The following is a 15,269-nucleotide window of genomic DNA, read 5'->3' as shown; positions in this document are numbered from 1 at the left end:
TTCCTGATATTCAGACATCAGTGCTTTAAACGATGTCCTGAGTTTTATTCTAGCTGCTTTTTCTCAGGACTTGGAGTCCTCGGAGGGAGTATGGTTTAACATTCCCTAGGCAGAGGACTTCTCTGGTGTCCCAGTGGTTAATAATCTGCCTTGCAATTCAGGGGATGCAGGTTCGATCCCTGGTCAGGGAACTAAGGTCCCACATGCCATGGAGCAACTAAACCTGAGCACAGCAGCTACTGAGCCTGCACGCTCTGGAGCCCATGTGCCACAATGAAAGATCTTGCATGATGCAATGAAAATCCCACATGCCACAACTAAGACCCAATGCAGCCAAATAAATAAATGTTTAAAAAAAAAAAAAAATTCCCTAGGCAGGGACCTTGAGGGAACTTTGTAATGGTCTGGTCTTTTTTTTTTTTTTTTTTTAATTTGGCTTAAATCAAAAAGATCATATATGATCTGAACAAACTGTTTGATAGTAAAATGAGATACTGATCCTGGGTTTACTGAAATAAAAGTAGTATCTCTCTTTGAGATGTTTGTGTTACCTCTGTCACAGTATTTGCCCACGAGAAAATTAACCATACAAACAAAATAGCATGACAATTTATCACAAATGTTCAGAATGTTACCTTGTATGGTATGGGAGTAAAGAATTAGATGCTGTTACCAAAAGGTATGCGTGGGGGGTCTGGCAGCTTCCACTCGAAAGCCAGTAAACCGGCCAGGTTGGGGAAAAGGAAAGTTAATTTCAGATGCTGGCAGCTGTGGAGGAGGGTGGTGGACATCTGTCCAAAGGCTGACTCCCCACCCTGCCCCTGACAAGCAGCGGGTGAGAGCTTTTATAGACAGTGTGTGGGGGGAGGCAGATTACATGCAGAAGTAGCACAGTCGTCTCTAACAGTCCTCTTCATATTAGTCATCACTGGTCTGACTAGCAGTAGCATCTTGGTAGTTTTAGGTACAGTTAATCTTTAGTTCTGGGGTGCACTTGTTTCCTTTTCTTTGCGGCCAGTTCTTGGAATTGTGGGAGCTCAAGTCCTGGGTGCAGTCTGGCCATCTTGTAGTTAACGTCTCCACCTGGGGTTTTGGTATCTATAGGACAGATCACAGGAAATGGCTCAGAATATTACCTACAGCCCTTGAGAAAGAACTGAAGGTCCTTGACTATGCTTAATGACTACATTATTATTATTTAGTCTCTTTCCATTGTTTAAGCATTTCTCACTTTTCTGATTAAACTTATTCTTTGACTAAAGTGTTCCACAGGCAAAAGGCAGGCAGAAGACATGGTGGGGGTGGTGGTGGGAGGGGAGGGGGCAAGGATCACAGAGTCCAGCTCCGTTTCAGTGCCACAAATATAATTTGAGTTTTACCTGATGACAACCCACTAATCTGTAAACCTATGCATTGCAGCAGCATTCTTCTTTGTAGTGATAAAATGCATTCACTCATTCTATCAATGAGGAACAAGTCTAATCACTCATGATACAGCAGGGAATCAATGACCATCTTCAACTAGCTTATATTCTGTAAGGGAAGTCAGCAATAATAAAACAGGATGGTGATAAATACAGTGAGGTGTGCATGTACTATTATAGAGTGAGAGTCCTGATTTAAACAGTGGGTTCAAAGAATGCCCTATGGGGGGAAAAAAAGATAAAGAATGCCCTATGATAAGGTTATATTTGAGAAGAATCAGTCATTAATTGAAGAGTGTCATGCAAATGGAGAAGGGCCATTGGGTGGAAAAACTAGGAGAAAATTGCTAGGACAGGAACATTTACAATGACTGAGGACTAGTTACAACTGATGTGTGGCTTGGTGGGGTGTGATAGTAAATTTCCACTGGAGATATTTAAACTTTGGGACTTCCGGTTAGATTTTTTTTTTTTTCAGGACTTAGATGCAGCCGTATATACACCGGCTGTGTATATACTTTTGTATGAACCGAAAAAGGGGGGTTTGGAAACCCCAATCTAAAGCCAGCTGGTCAGAAGCAGAGGTGACAACCTGGACTTTTGACTGACATCTGAAATGTGTTGTGGGGGGAGTGGAGTGGGGACAGGGGAGGGGCAGATTTGTGGGATGTGTGGGATCTGATGCTATATCGGATAAGTGTTGAGGTTGAGTTGAATTGTAGGACACCCAGCTGGTGTCGCATGCAATTGCTTGTGGAAAAAACACCCATTTAGTTGTTGATCGGAAGTGTCAGAAGTGGAGTGTTCTCTGTCACTGTGCTAGTCGTTTAAGGGTAAAGGAGACATAGAGGGAAGAAACACACAGGAAGAACTGGACTTTTCCCTCCACAGGAAAAGGGACACAAACAGGCTATCTTAGCATAAAATTCAGGTTAACTGAAGTATAAGTCAGAATGACTTGCCTATTTATCAATATGTGAAAAATTCTTTGATCAGTCTTGTCGCTATGAGTCTCTGGAACAGAGCAGAATGCCAAGTTGGCCTCCTGCTAGAATAGAAAATAGAAGCCGAAATGCTGTTCTGTAGGATGTCAGTGTAAAATAGCTACTTCTATGCAGGCAGAGCTTATATTTCACATTCAAGTTTGTATAGAACTACTGTAGACTGCTTAAATTAAATCCAACGGCAGGACATGTTTCTGGATCTAACCACCACCACATACAGATCCTTCGCCGAGATCCCAGACCGCTGAATTGCTTCAGTCTCACAGGACTCGGTGCAACCTACTGACTGGCACAAACAAGCTTTTGACTTAAACCGTTTTCAATGTAAGAGGAAAACATCTTCAGTTCAGTCGCTCAGTCATGTCCGACTCTTTGCGACCCAACGGACTGCAGCACGCCAGGCCTCCCTGTTCATCACCGACTCCCGGAGTTTACCCAAACTCATGTCCATCGTGTCTGTGATGCCATCCAACCATCTCATCCTCTGTCGTCCCCTTCTTCTCCCGCCTTCAATCTTTCCCAGCATCGGGGTCAAATGAGTCAGGTCTTCACATCAGGTGGCCTAAGTATTGGAGTTTCAGCTCAGCATCAGTCCTTCCAATGAATATTAAGGAGTGATTTCCTTTAGATGGAGAGACTTAATCTCTTAGCAGGGAGCAACGATGCATCAACAGACGGAAAGGATTCTCAAGCGTTTCTAACCCAGAGAGCTACGCCTTCGCGGCGACGCGGCGGGACGCGCAGGCCCCGCCCCTTCCCCGTCTTCTCGCCCGCCCCGCGCGGAGCTGGGTCCCACGCCCCTCCCCTCTCCGGCCGCGCTCCGCCCAGGCCCGGCCCCGCCCCGCCGCCGTGCCTCCGAGTCCGCGCGTGCGCAGTTGGCAACGGACCCGGAAGCGAAGATCGTGGAGGGAAGGTCATAGTGCGGCGTGTTGTTTCTTGTTTTTCGTGTAAATTTGCGCTTCATAGCCGCGCTCCCAACCCTTCCTCAGGGTGTGGGAATCACTAGGGACCTGAAAATCACCGCACCTACCCCTCCGTGCCGCGTAAGTCCAGACGTCGCCGTCACAGGGGGCGTTTCCCTCTGCGTTTCAAATCGCCCTGAGGCTAGTTCGGTGCCTTTGCTTTTTTTTTTTTCCCCCCTTTGGTTTTCTGCTTCGCTGTATGTTCCTGCTTTTAAAACCCTTTCCTGACCGCTGACCGCGGCCGCCCGCTGACCCGCGCGTAAAGCCCTCTTCCCCGACGTGGATTCGCTCTCCGCTCCTCCTTCCCTTCCTCGTCCCCCCTAACCTCGCCCTGGAGGCCGCGCCGGCCCCCGCTTCCGGAGAGGCCGCGCGCGTCCTCTCCCCGGTCCTGGGATTCTGGGGAGCCCTCCCGACTCCTGAGACCCTCTCTCTCCCAGCCCCTCTGTCCTCGCGTCTGGCCGGTCCTTCTGCCGCGCAGGCAGGACTTCATAGTGACGTTTCCCCGTCCGCGTGTCAGGGGAGGTGACATGGGTTAGCCGCGTGACACCCAACTTACTCGCTGGAAAATGCTGTCTTCCGCCAGGCGGGCATCTTATTCGGTTGACATCCCTGTAAATATGTGGGCGAGGGGGATCAGGAGACGCTGAGACAGAGCGGTTCACAAAGTGGGAAAACTAAGGAGGAAATAAGAATGAGTGAGGATAGGCAGGCTCGTAGAGGAGGGGTGAGGGCCTGTTTCAATGAGTACTTGGTAAGGATGTCAGTGATTTTTTTTTAGCAGTTGAAACCTAGTTTAGTCAGCCTAATATTCCATTGTCTTCCCTTTTATGCGATCTGTTAAAATAGTGAGGTATTAAGTGGATGTCCCCTCAGGTCTTTCTCCTCTGTTCTCTGCCTGTGATGCAGAATGGGCTGATTGACCTCAAACCTCCCAACAGAGCCCCTCTATTCATGATGAGCACATTCTCGCAGAGCTCATTTCCAAGCTAACCGTTTCAGTCTTTCCCCAGAAGGGTCAGCTTCTTGGTCTCCATTCCTGGACACCCAGAGTCCTTGGATTTGCAGCTTCTGTGCGTTCCTTTTACAATGCCGGTGCCCAGAGATCTCTGTGCCTTTCAGCTCTGTTTGTTCATGCCTGCATGGAGGAGAAATGGAGAAAATGGAGGGGAGCCTGTCAAGGTCTGCAGGAGAGTTGTGGGAGCAAGTGTGGGCCTCTGGATGAGCCCAGTGAATTTTGTGTGTGTGTGTGTGTGTGTATGTGTGTGTGTCCCCCAGGCATAGTTGTGGGATCACAGGGTGTATGAAACTATTGGCAAAGGATGTTGCTGTTCTGGCTGGAGCATCTGCAAGTGGGTTTATGGATGGTGTGGGCTGCATGAAATGGTGTGGGTATCATAGCATCTTAGCTCAGGTTTCCTGGGACACACAGATGCTGAAGCTGAGTTGTGCATGCACGGGTTGAATTGAGTAACATGATCTCACCTGTGGAAGAATGAAGGCAGCAGATTTGGCAGAGGGAAATGTATTCCTGTGATGATGTTAGAACGGGTCCTGGGCTGAGCCTGTGGAAGTGCTTTGTGCAGGAAGACGGGTGCCTTAGTCCTGGCGGGTGCCTACACGCACCTCTTGTGACAGTGGGCAGCAGAGGACTGTCTGTTCGGTATGGTGAGGTCTTCCCTGTGTGTGTGGTTGTGGCGCAGGAAAGGGGATATTGATTCTAAGCCTTAAACAGCCTGTTTTAAACTTTCAGGATTGACCTTGAAAGACTCACCTCTGAGGAAGAAATCCAGAGGAGGCAGAAGAGGAAAGAAAAGAGCTCAAGAATGGCTCTTTGTCAGGTGAAGTCATATTCTCAGTTGATTGTTTTGTCAGTCCTTCCAAAATGCCCTGCTTCAGAATTACCAGTCTTCTCTTATGGTTAAGTATGTTCTTGCTCAATAAAAGGCTTTTTTTTTTTCAATTTGTAATTCAAGAACTTTTCAACCCTACTATTTTAATGTATACCACTAATGGTGGTTTAGTCGCTAAGTCGTGTCCGACTCTTGGACTCTTGCGATCCCATTGACTAGCCTGCGAGGCTCCTCTGTCTATGGGATTCTCTAGGCAAAACTACTGGAGTGGGTAGCCATTTCCTTCTCCAGGGGATCTTCCCAACCCAGGGATCAAACCCGGGTCTCCTGCATTGCAGGCAGATTCTTTACCAACTGAGCTATGAGGGAAGCCCCTGTATACCACTAATATCCTTTCCAATTTTGAATGAATATTTTATTAGTGGAATAAACAAACTCTGGCTTTTGTTAATAGTTACTTATCTGGATTTAAATGGATAAAATTATATTTGCATTTTGAGTTATATGTATTTTACAGAGATTGAAGTATTATATATTTGTTCATGCTTGTACTGGTTCTTTGCTAACCTACTGTAGAATAATGTTGACAAACTAAATTATGTAAGATTAGAACATTTTCCTTGTCCCAGAGATGCTGAACTACATTAAGTAAAAATGATAATTTAAAAACTTACCCAAAATATGCTGAAATAGCTACTCTCATTTTAGTGAATTGGATATTTACATGTGTGTGTACATGCATGGATGTGCAAGTTCATGACTTTTATAAAAGACATCATCAAAAAAAAGACATCATCATTTTATAGTAAGTTTTTTACTTTTTAGCAATTGAGATTATATCTTAATTTTTTAACACTGTCACGTTAATAATTTAAATAGGAGTAAAATTGGAAACAGTATGTGTGGATGTGTACACACATCATGCATTTGCACATGTTCACCTTGTACTCGTTTCAACTTTCTCAGGGAACCCTCTATGTTAATACATGTAATAAATGTCAATACACGTAAAGTATTAAGAGTGATGCTTAGCACATAGGAAGTATTCAAACATTTTTCGTCATTTCTCTTGTTATCCTCATCTCAATGTTAAGATCCCAATCTTTTTGTAAAGCTACTGTGGACTTTTTCGTCTCAGGACACCACTCACTAGCTCATCTGCATATTGAATCCCACTCAGTGTGTACAACAGAATATCTGACTCTCCTGTGTAGCCAACCTGTGTTTCATTTTTGCTTGTATATTTCATGTATTGTCCACAGAAATCAGTCATCCACACTGATTTGGAGGATATCATATTCTCTTACAGAAGCAAAGAAATTAAAATTCAAGGCACATAACTTGCTCAAAATGCCTGTACTGGAATCTGTCAAAACCCATTCTCCAACCCAATTGATCCTCTCTCCTTTTCATTTTGTGTGAAGATAAGAACTCTCCTCGTAGTCCCTCAGTGAGATATATTTTTCATTTCAGGGACATTTGACCTTCAAGGATGTGGCCGTCGAATTCTCTCAGGAGGAGTGGGAATGCCTGGACCCTGCTCAGAGGGCCCTGTACAGGAATGTGATGCTGGAGACCTACAGGAACCTGCTCTCTGTGGGTGAGGATCACTTCCCTCTAGAAGTTGGGATCTGCCCTGGGGTATCTCTGCATTTTCCCTCTGTGCCTCTTGGGAGCCCTTGTTTTACGTGACTGAGCTCAAAGCCTTGACTCAGACATGCAAAGCTTCATGATTGGCATCAGGAGTTTAACCGTTTCTTCAGAAATCTGCACATTTCATGATACACTAGGAGTTGTTCCAGAGCTTAAATATTTACAAAGTCCAATGGCAAACTTGTGAAATACTGAATTCCCTGTTTTCTCCCCCTCTGCTTTTCATTCAGTACTTCTAGGAAGAGAGCTCCAGACCTGCATATTACACTGTTCCCTCTGCATTCAGATCCTTCTAGGAGGCAGTAGATGAACGTGTAAAGTATTTTCCCAGACCCCCACCTTGTAATGTCCTCACTCCTCAGCTGAGCGAGGAGCTGGGAGTTCCTTTCTTTTCTTCTAAATTCTTTCTTTATTTTTGGCTGCACTAGGTCTTGACTGCTTTGCTCGGGCTTTCTCTAGTTGTCGAGAGCTGGGGCTACTCTTCGTTGTGCTGTGCAGGTTTCTCAATGAAATGGCTTCTCTCTCTCTTTGTCTTTTTCTTCCCCCTTAAGGGGAAGTTTATTTCCCAGTCAGAAAAGGAGAAGCAAGGACAGGACCCTGTGCATTCTAGGCCCGGGCCTCACTGACAAGTGGGGTGCGGGCAGAGGGGGCAGCTCCATCGGTACAAGCTTGGTCCCACGGTTGTCCTGGGTGGTCCAGGGAGGGCCCCCTGGGGATGGTGGCACCGAGCCTGGGCAGAGGCAGCAGGCCAGCGGGCCCAGAGGATGGCATACATAGAGGCAATAAATACTGACAGGCCAGGCACAGGACTCCAGGCCGGCAGGCCAGGAGGGAGAGGTAAGGCTCGGCCACTGGCTTTGTCTGCCGAGAGCTCTCTCTCGGGGACCATGGGCTCTAGGCAGTGCCTACTGGGACAGAGAAGCCAGAGGCGTGAGGACACCCAGACTCCCAGATGGGAAGGAGGCCGCTTTGAGTCTTGGCAGTTTGGCTTTCCCAAGCCCCCAGAGCCATCCCTGCGGGCCCGGGCAGACTGGGGACCAGCACATCCCCAGAAAGAAATGGCTTCTCTTATTGCAAAGCACAGGCTCTAGGGCAAGTGGGCTTCAGTAGTGGCGGCTCATGGGCTCTAGATCTCAGGTTCGATAGTTGTGGCGCAAGGGCACAGTTGTTCCAAGGAATGTAGGATCTTCCTGAACCTGGGATTGAACCTGTGTCCCCTGCATCAGCAGGCAGATTCTTATCCACTGCACCACCTAGGGAAGGCTGTTCTTTTCTTTTTATAAGTACGAATTTCTGTTTCTGAAAGTTATCTCCATCTTAGAGTAAGGGAAAGAACTCTAGATTCTAGAGAATGAAGTGAAAATAGAAAAAAAAAAAAGTAAACAAATGGGAATGTATCAAAGGTGCCAACACAGGTCAGAAGGGCAGTGAGGAAACCACACCATTAATAGTGTTTGGGAAACTCTCCCCAAATGGGAGATGTCTATGGGAAAACAGAAGGTTATTTCTTGTGAATTTTCAGAGAAAAATTTTCTCCTCCCTGACTTGTTGTTCTGTCCTGCAATGTGTAAAGTTTATCTTTTCACACTCCAGTTGTGCTACAACAGCTCCCACACAGACCAAGGCAGTGTTTATCACCATCTACACCCCATCATCTGGCTCCTGAGAATTCTTTGCTTCCTTGACTGAGGAGAATGGGATAGTCTTTTTCTGTTGGTCTCCCTTTCTTGATTCCATCAGATGCCTTGGCAGATGGGTTCTTTTACCACTAGTGCCACCTTGGAAGCCCAGAATTGCTCATGGTATCCTCTTATAATCCTTCTGATTTCTGTAGAATCAGTTGTGATCAGCTGTAATATTCCCTCTTTCATTTCCGACTTTAGCTATTTGAGTCTTCTGATTTTTTTCTTAATCTTGCTGAGTGTAAATTTTGTCTTTCTTTTCAAAGAACCAACTTTGAATTTTGTGCTTGTAGTTTTTTTATTCTCTAATTCCTTTAATCTTTTTCTTCCTTCTCTGTTTTGTTCTTCTAAGATCTTTTTTCCCCAATCTTTTCTTCCTTTCTCTCTCTCTTGTTTGTTTTAAATTTGTTATTCACATGGTCAACCGGGATCTCTTTTGTGCATTCCTTTGTATTTTCCTTTTTCCCAGATTTATTGACATGTAATCCACATGTGGACACAAACCATAGCATGAGTTCTGATGGGTCAGCTGGTAAAGAATCCACCTGCAATGCAGGAGACCCCAGTTCAATTCCTGGATTGGAAAGATCCGCTGGAGAAGGGATAGGCTATCCACTCCAGTATTCTTGGCTTCACTTGTGGCTTAGCTGGTAAACAATCCGCCTGTAATGCGGGAGACCTGGGTTTGATCCCTGGGTTGGGAAGATTCCCTGGAGAAGGGAAAGGCTACCCACTCCAGTATTCTGGCCTGGAGAATTCCAGGGACTGTATAGTCCATGGTGTTGCAAAGAGTCGGACACGACGGAGTGGCTTTCACTTCACTTCAATCCATGTAACATGGTATAAATGTAAAGTGTACAGAGTGATGATGTGATATACATATATTACTAAATAATTACCAGAGCACACTTAACACATCCATCAATTCACATAATTACAATTTGTGTGTGTGTGTGGGTGGCTGTGGGTGTGTGGTGAGAACATCATTTAATGTCTGTCTAGTTTGGGTATATAAGACAGAATTGTTAATAGTAGTCACCATGGTGTATATTAGATCTCCTGAACATATTCACCTTGTAACTGAAACTGCCGATCCCCTGCCCCTGCAATCACTCTTCTACTCCCTTTTTCTAATCATTTGGCTTTTGTTTTTAAGATTCCATATATATGTGATATAAGTGAGGTCATAATGTATTTGTATTTCTCTCCTGACTTATTTCACTTAGCATAATGCCCTGAAGGTCTGTCTGTGTTGGTACAGATAGCAGGATTTACTTTTTTTTTTGCTGAATAATATTCCATTGTATGTATAACATTTTAAAATTTCTTTACACACTGTTGGACACTTAGCTTTTTTTCATGTCTTGGCTATTGTAAATAATGCTGCAACAACAGAGCAGTGCAAATATCTCTCTGAGAGAGTGCTTTCATTTCCTTTCAGTGTATACCCAGAAGTGAGATTGCTATATCTTATGGTAGTCCTTCTTTTTTTTCTTTTTTAATATTTTGAGGAATTCTACATACTCTTTTTCCATGGTGGCTGCACCAATTTACATTCCCACCAACATTGCACTGGGTTGCCTTTTCTCCATATCATCATCTCCACTCTCTATCTCTTGACTTTTTCATGATAGCCATTCTGCTAGATGCAAGGTGATATGTCACTGTGGTTTTGCTTTGCATTTCCTCCTGAGGGCAGCTCTGGGTATTGGGAGGCTTTGAGTTCAGTCTCAGACCCTGCCAGTTCTTTTCTTCCAAGGTCAGTATTCTAGTTACCCTTGTACAATTCTATGGAAGCCCAGGTGGCACAGTGATTAAAAAAAAAAAGTCCGCCTGCCAATGCAGGAGAGATGCAGGTTCAATCCCTGGGTTGGGAAGATCCCCTGGAGAAGGAAAATGGTAACCCACCCCACTATTTATTTTTTCTGGGAAATCCCATGGACAGAGGAGACTGGCGGGCTACAGTCTGTGGGGGTTGCAAAGAGTTGGACACAACTGAGCACACATGCACACATGTTCATCCACTGAACAACTTTGTCCCGACAGAACCTAAATCAGTATGTACAGGGCTGATGACTCAAAAACCAGTTACAGGAGGGATAGCCACGTCTCACTGTTAGAGCTCTTACGCTCTCCCATGAATTCTTTCTTTCTCAGCTCCTGGTAGTCAATGCAGTATTTTATAATGAGCACTGCCTGAATAGCCAGTTGTGCTCAGGAACTCCTGTTTTCTGATCTGTAGGTGCAGGTTCAGACCACCTTCTCTCCCCTGCTGTGTACACTGGTGTCAGGTACAGAGGTCCTGTGAGTCTGCTGTCCATAGTTTTAACACAGTGGTCGGAGGGCACCCGGGCTTCAGAACTGCAGATTCCGGGCTCTAGAGCTAGGGCTCAGTTGTCTGTGGTGCACGGGCTTAGCTGCTCCACGGCAGGTGGGATCTTCCCTGGGGTCAGACTGGTGTCCTTTGTATTGCGGGTGGATTCTTAACCACTGCACCACCAGGGAAGCTCCTGTTTATGTCTTTATTTTCCAGCATGTTCTCAACAGTGTTGTCTCTGACCTTTGTTAATAAATTCTCAAAAAAAAAAAATTCTCAAAGCACGTGAGATGTATCACATATGATTTGGGGCCAGTGAACAGGGTAACTAAAGGGCAGTGCATAGACAGGGAATTTCTCTATTAGTTGACTGTGATATAGCTGCAGTCATGAAATCATAATTGTGACTTCTGACTTCTTTTTCCAGTTCTTTTTTATAATATTATGTATTTTCCTGACATGATAGTTCATTAAGTCAGTGATTTCTACATAACTCCCAGCTCTCATATTGTGTGCTCCTTCTAGAATATAAGTTCTTTCTTTATTCTTAAGGGGAAATGTCTAGAGTTCCACAGAGTAAAAATTTTCTATAATATGGTGACTTATTATCTATGCTGACTTTATCATGGTTTACTGGAATAATTTTCAATTTATATTGTGATTTATAGATGATCTTTCAGCATGTATTATGCAATATATCTGACATACACCACCTCTTAATGTTGTAAAATGCTTTCTCTCAATGGTTACATGTGGATATATAATGTGTATTAAGATAAATATTTTGTTTTCTTATAAATTGTTTTGATTTATTTTCTCAGTTCTATAGTGGTTTTGCAATTCTAAACTGCAAGTTATTTAGATTATTTATTAGATAAGCTTGTTTTGGATTATTTAGCATTACAATACATTGACTGTTCTTTAGTACTTATTTATGTATAGTAATTATGCATAAAATATGTATAATAGTTTTTTCTCCTCAGTTTTGAGACAGCAATATGTTTACTGCCAAAAGGTATGTGATCTTTGAGGTCACAGGGGAAAATTCCCTTTCTTTGAGAGCTAACTTAAGTTTGCACAATGTGAGTGATTTTGTCATTGAGTGACTAGACTGCCATAAAATTAACTTGAATTACATGTGATTATTCTTTAATAAAAGATCCTATTTCTTTAGTTGTGTCTGAAAACTTGAAGGTCACGGTTGAGAAGTTTTATAACTGTCCAGGATTGGTAATGCCTTTGGTGTAATATCACATTTTCAACATGAAACATTTATTTATCATCTGTAATTAATAGGATACCTATGGTTCTTTATATCTTGTAGCTGTCTCTCATATACATGTGATCAAGAAATTAAAACCAAAAGCAAACAGTGATACAGGAGTATTCCAGAGAGTGATGCTGGGAAGATATGAAAGTCATGAAATCAGAGATTTTTACTTCACGGAAATCCAGGAAAACATGCACGTCTTTGAGTGTCAGTGGACAAATAATGAAGGAAATGACAAAGGAATGCCTGTAAACAATGACAATTTCACTGATGGAAAAAATCAACATGGTAGAAGCGATCCAGGAAACAAACCTATTGGAAATAAGCTTGCATTAAGATTTCAGGATGAATGGTGTATATTTAAAAGGGAAGAGAAAATTAATGAATTTAATCAAGCTGACAAGAGTAGCAACAGTAGCACCTCATCTTTACCATTTCAGACAGTTCCTCCTATTGTCCAAACCAACATTTCTAATCCATATGGGAATGATTTTATTAATCCTCCAATACTGACACAAGACCAGAAAGCATACAAGGAGAAACCTTATAAATGTAATGAGTGTGACAAAACCTTTCCTTACAGCTCAAACCTCAGTAGACATCAGCTAATCCATACGGGAGAGAAACCTTATAATTGTGATGTATGTGGTAAGGTGTTTAGTCGAAATTCACACCTTGCGTGTCATCAGAGAATTCATACAGGAGAGAAACCTTACAAATGTAAAGAGTGTGGCAAAACCTTTAATCAGTGCTCAAACCTCACTAGACATCAGATGATCCATACGAGAAAGAAATCCTATGACTGTGATATCTGTGGCAAGGTCTTCAGTCGAAAATCAGTCCTTGTAAGTCATCAGACAGTGCACTTTGGAGAGAAATCTTACAAATGTAATGAATGTGGCAAAGCCTTTAGGAAGCGCTCCAGCCTTACTCAGCATAAGAGAATCCATACAGGAGAGAAACCTTACAGATGTAATGAGTGTGGGAAGGCCTTTAGGAAGCGTTCAAATCTTACTCAACATAAGGTAGTGCATACTGGAGAGAAACCTTACAGATGTAACGAGTGTGGCAAAGCATTTAGTGTGCACTCAGCCCTAAGGAACCATCAGATAATCCATACAGGGGAGAAACCATACAAATGTGATGTATGTGGCAAGGTCTTCAGTCGAAATTCAATCCTTGCAAGTCATCAGAGGCTGCACACTGGGGAGAAACCTTATAAGTGTAAAGAGTGTGGTAAGTCATTTATTCAACGTTCACTCCTTTGGATTCATGAGAAAATCCATACAGGTGAGAAACCTTACAAATGTAATGAATGTGGCAAAGCCTTTCCTGTGCGGTCAATCCTTACTCAGCATATGAGAATCCATACTGGGGAGAAACCTTATGTATGTACTGAGTGTGGCAAAGCCTTTACAAAACATTCTAATCTTACTCAACATAAGACCATCCACACTGGAGAGAAACCTCACAAATGTGATGAGTGTGGCAAAGCTTTTACCCAAGTTTCAAGTCTTAGTAGGCATCAGAGAACACACACTGGAAAGAAACCGAGTAAGTGCAATGTGTGTGTTAAGCCTTTGACCCAACGTTCTCAGCTTTGGGATCTTGAGAGAACTCATACTGGAGAGAAACCTTACAACTATGATGTGTGCTGTAGGGCATTGGTCCAACATTCACAACTTTGCAGTCATGAGAAAACTCTCACTGGAGAACTCAAATGCAGTTTATGTGGCAAGGCTTTTATCCAGCATTCAAGTCTTGTGGCACATCAAAGAATTCATACAGGAGAAAGACCTTATAAATGTAATAAATGTGATAAGGCTTTTACCCAAAATTCACAACTTTGGCGTCATGAGAGAACTCATATTGGAGAGAAGTCTTATCAATGTAACGAGTGTGGCAAAGCCTTTACAGATGGTTCACATCTCAATCGACATAAGATCATTCATACTGGCGAGAAACCTTACAAATGTCATGAGTGTGGCAGAGCTTTTACTCAGTTTACAAACCTGGGTAGGCATCAAAAAATACATACTGAAAAGAAACATTATAAACCTAATCTATGTGGCAGTGCTTTTATTAAAAGGTGAAGCTTTGGGCATCATTGAAAAATTAATAATAGAAATCTTACAAATATAATGATTGAGATAAAATGTATGTAGGTAGTCAGACTTTAAAATCAGAGACTCCCTCAAGGAGAGAAATCATTTAAAACATACAGTATGTGACAAAGCCTGTAACTGTGCCTAACATTCATTTGGTGGCAGAATGTACATCTTTGAGAGAAACCACACAAATAAAATTTTGGCAAAGGTTACCCAAAGTTTAAGCCTTCTGGAATGTTAACAAAATTCTTACTAGAGAGAAACCATATAAATATGATGCCTGTGATCAGCTTTGTCAAAAATGTATACCTTTGTGGTTCTGCTCAGTCACTCAGTTGTGTCCAACTATTTACAAGCCCGTGGACTGTAGATCGCCAGGCTCTTTTGGATTCCTCAGGCAAGAATACTGGAGTGGGTTGCCATACCCTCCTCTAGGGGATCTTCCCAACCTAGGGATTAGAATCCAGGTCTCCCGCATTGCAGGCCGATTCTTTACCATCCAAGCCACCAGGGAAGCCCTTTAAAGATGGTAGAGTGCATAAAAAGGTTTAACACAGAGTGGAGTTGGCTTTTAGGCACCAACAGCCAGAGGTGGGTTCAGGCTATTCATAGTCAATACTGAGGAGAGAACACAGGCCCTGAGGCAGGTGGTTGGGGCAGTTAGAGGAGATCTCTTCCTTTGCTCCAAGAGCTCAATGGAGAAGAAACAGGGTCTTTGAAAAAAAAGAAGATGGGAGAGGCGGAGGTGGGCTTTTGAGGAGCTCCACAGGAAAGGTGTGGAGCAGACATACAGGGAATGTGAGGGAGCAGCCAGGAATCTGAAGCGAGACCAGTCAGTTCGGGGGTGTGTTTTTCTCCAGCTGCGATGAGCCACACGGGGACAAGGTAGAGCTGGTGTGATGGGGGCGTCGGGAGAGCAATGGGTATCGGGAAGAATCCACGTCCACATACCAGGCCTTCGCTTTGGGGCCTTTGACTTGCGTGACTGTAAGTAATAGA

At 43.5% G+C, this 15,269-nt stretch overlaps 2 protein-coding genes across 4 annotated transcripts in view; one reads left to right on the top strand and one right to left on the bottom strand.

Moving 5' to 3' along the window:
- Window positions 1–15,269, bottom strand: part of LOC133054820 (zinc finger protein 677-like) — a gene marked incomplete at its 3' end in the record, with an annotated part of 90,748 nt that overhangs the window by 52,992 nt on the left and 22,487 nt on the right. The window lies entirely within an intron of this gene.
- On the top strand, window positions 3,307–14,494 carry LOC133054814 (zinc finger protein 160-like). 3 transcript variants are annotated; one of them, XM_061140136.1, is made up of 5 exons: window positions 3,307–3,471; window positions 4,401–4,569; window positions 5,141–5,228; window positions 6,714–6,840; window positions 12,217–14,494. In XM_061140136.1, the coding sequence occupies exons 2-5, from the start codon at window positions 4,541–4,543 to the stop codon at window positions 14,253–14,255; spliced, it is 2,283 nt and encodes a 760-aa protein (XP_060996119.1). In that variant the 5' UTR covers window positions 3,307–3,471; window positions 4,401–4,540; the 3' UTR covers window positions 14,256–14,494. The 3 variants fall into 3 exon arrangements, with proteins under 3 accessions (XP_060996119.1, XP_060996121.1, XP_060996120.1); XM_061140138.1 differs by lacking the exon at window positions 4,401–4,569 and adding an exon at window positions 5,949–6,045 and having other exon boundaries at window positions 12,217–14,493; XM_061140137.1 differs by lacking the exon at window positions 4,401–4,569 and having other exon boundaries at window positions 12,217–14,492.

This window comes from Dama dama, chromosome 4 (genome assembly GCF_033118175.1).
Source record: "Dama dama isolate Ldn47 chromosome 4, ASM3311817v1, whole genome shotgun sequence".
NCBI classification, from domain to species: Eukaryota; Metazoa; Chordata; class Mammalia; order Artiodactyla; family Cervidae; genus Dama; species Dama dama.
The sequence above is the reverse complement of the archived record's forward strand: the minus strand, read 5'-3'. Positions and strand labels throughout refer to the sequence as shown.

Bases quoted from the DNA above. Each gene is read 5' to 3' on its own strand.
- LOC133054814 (XM_061140136.1), top strand. From the start codon at position 4,541: ATGGAGAAAATGGAGGGGAGCCTGTCAAG. The intron at 4,570-5,140 runs GTCTGCAGGAGA...TTAAACTTTCAG, and splicing joins ATGGAGGGGAGCCTGTCAAG to GATTGACCTTGAAAGACTCA. The intron at 6,841-12,216 runs GTGAGGATCACT...TATATCTTGTAG, and splicing joins CAGGAACCTGCTCTCTGTGG to CTGTCTCTCATATACATGTG.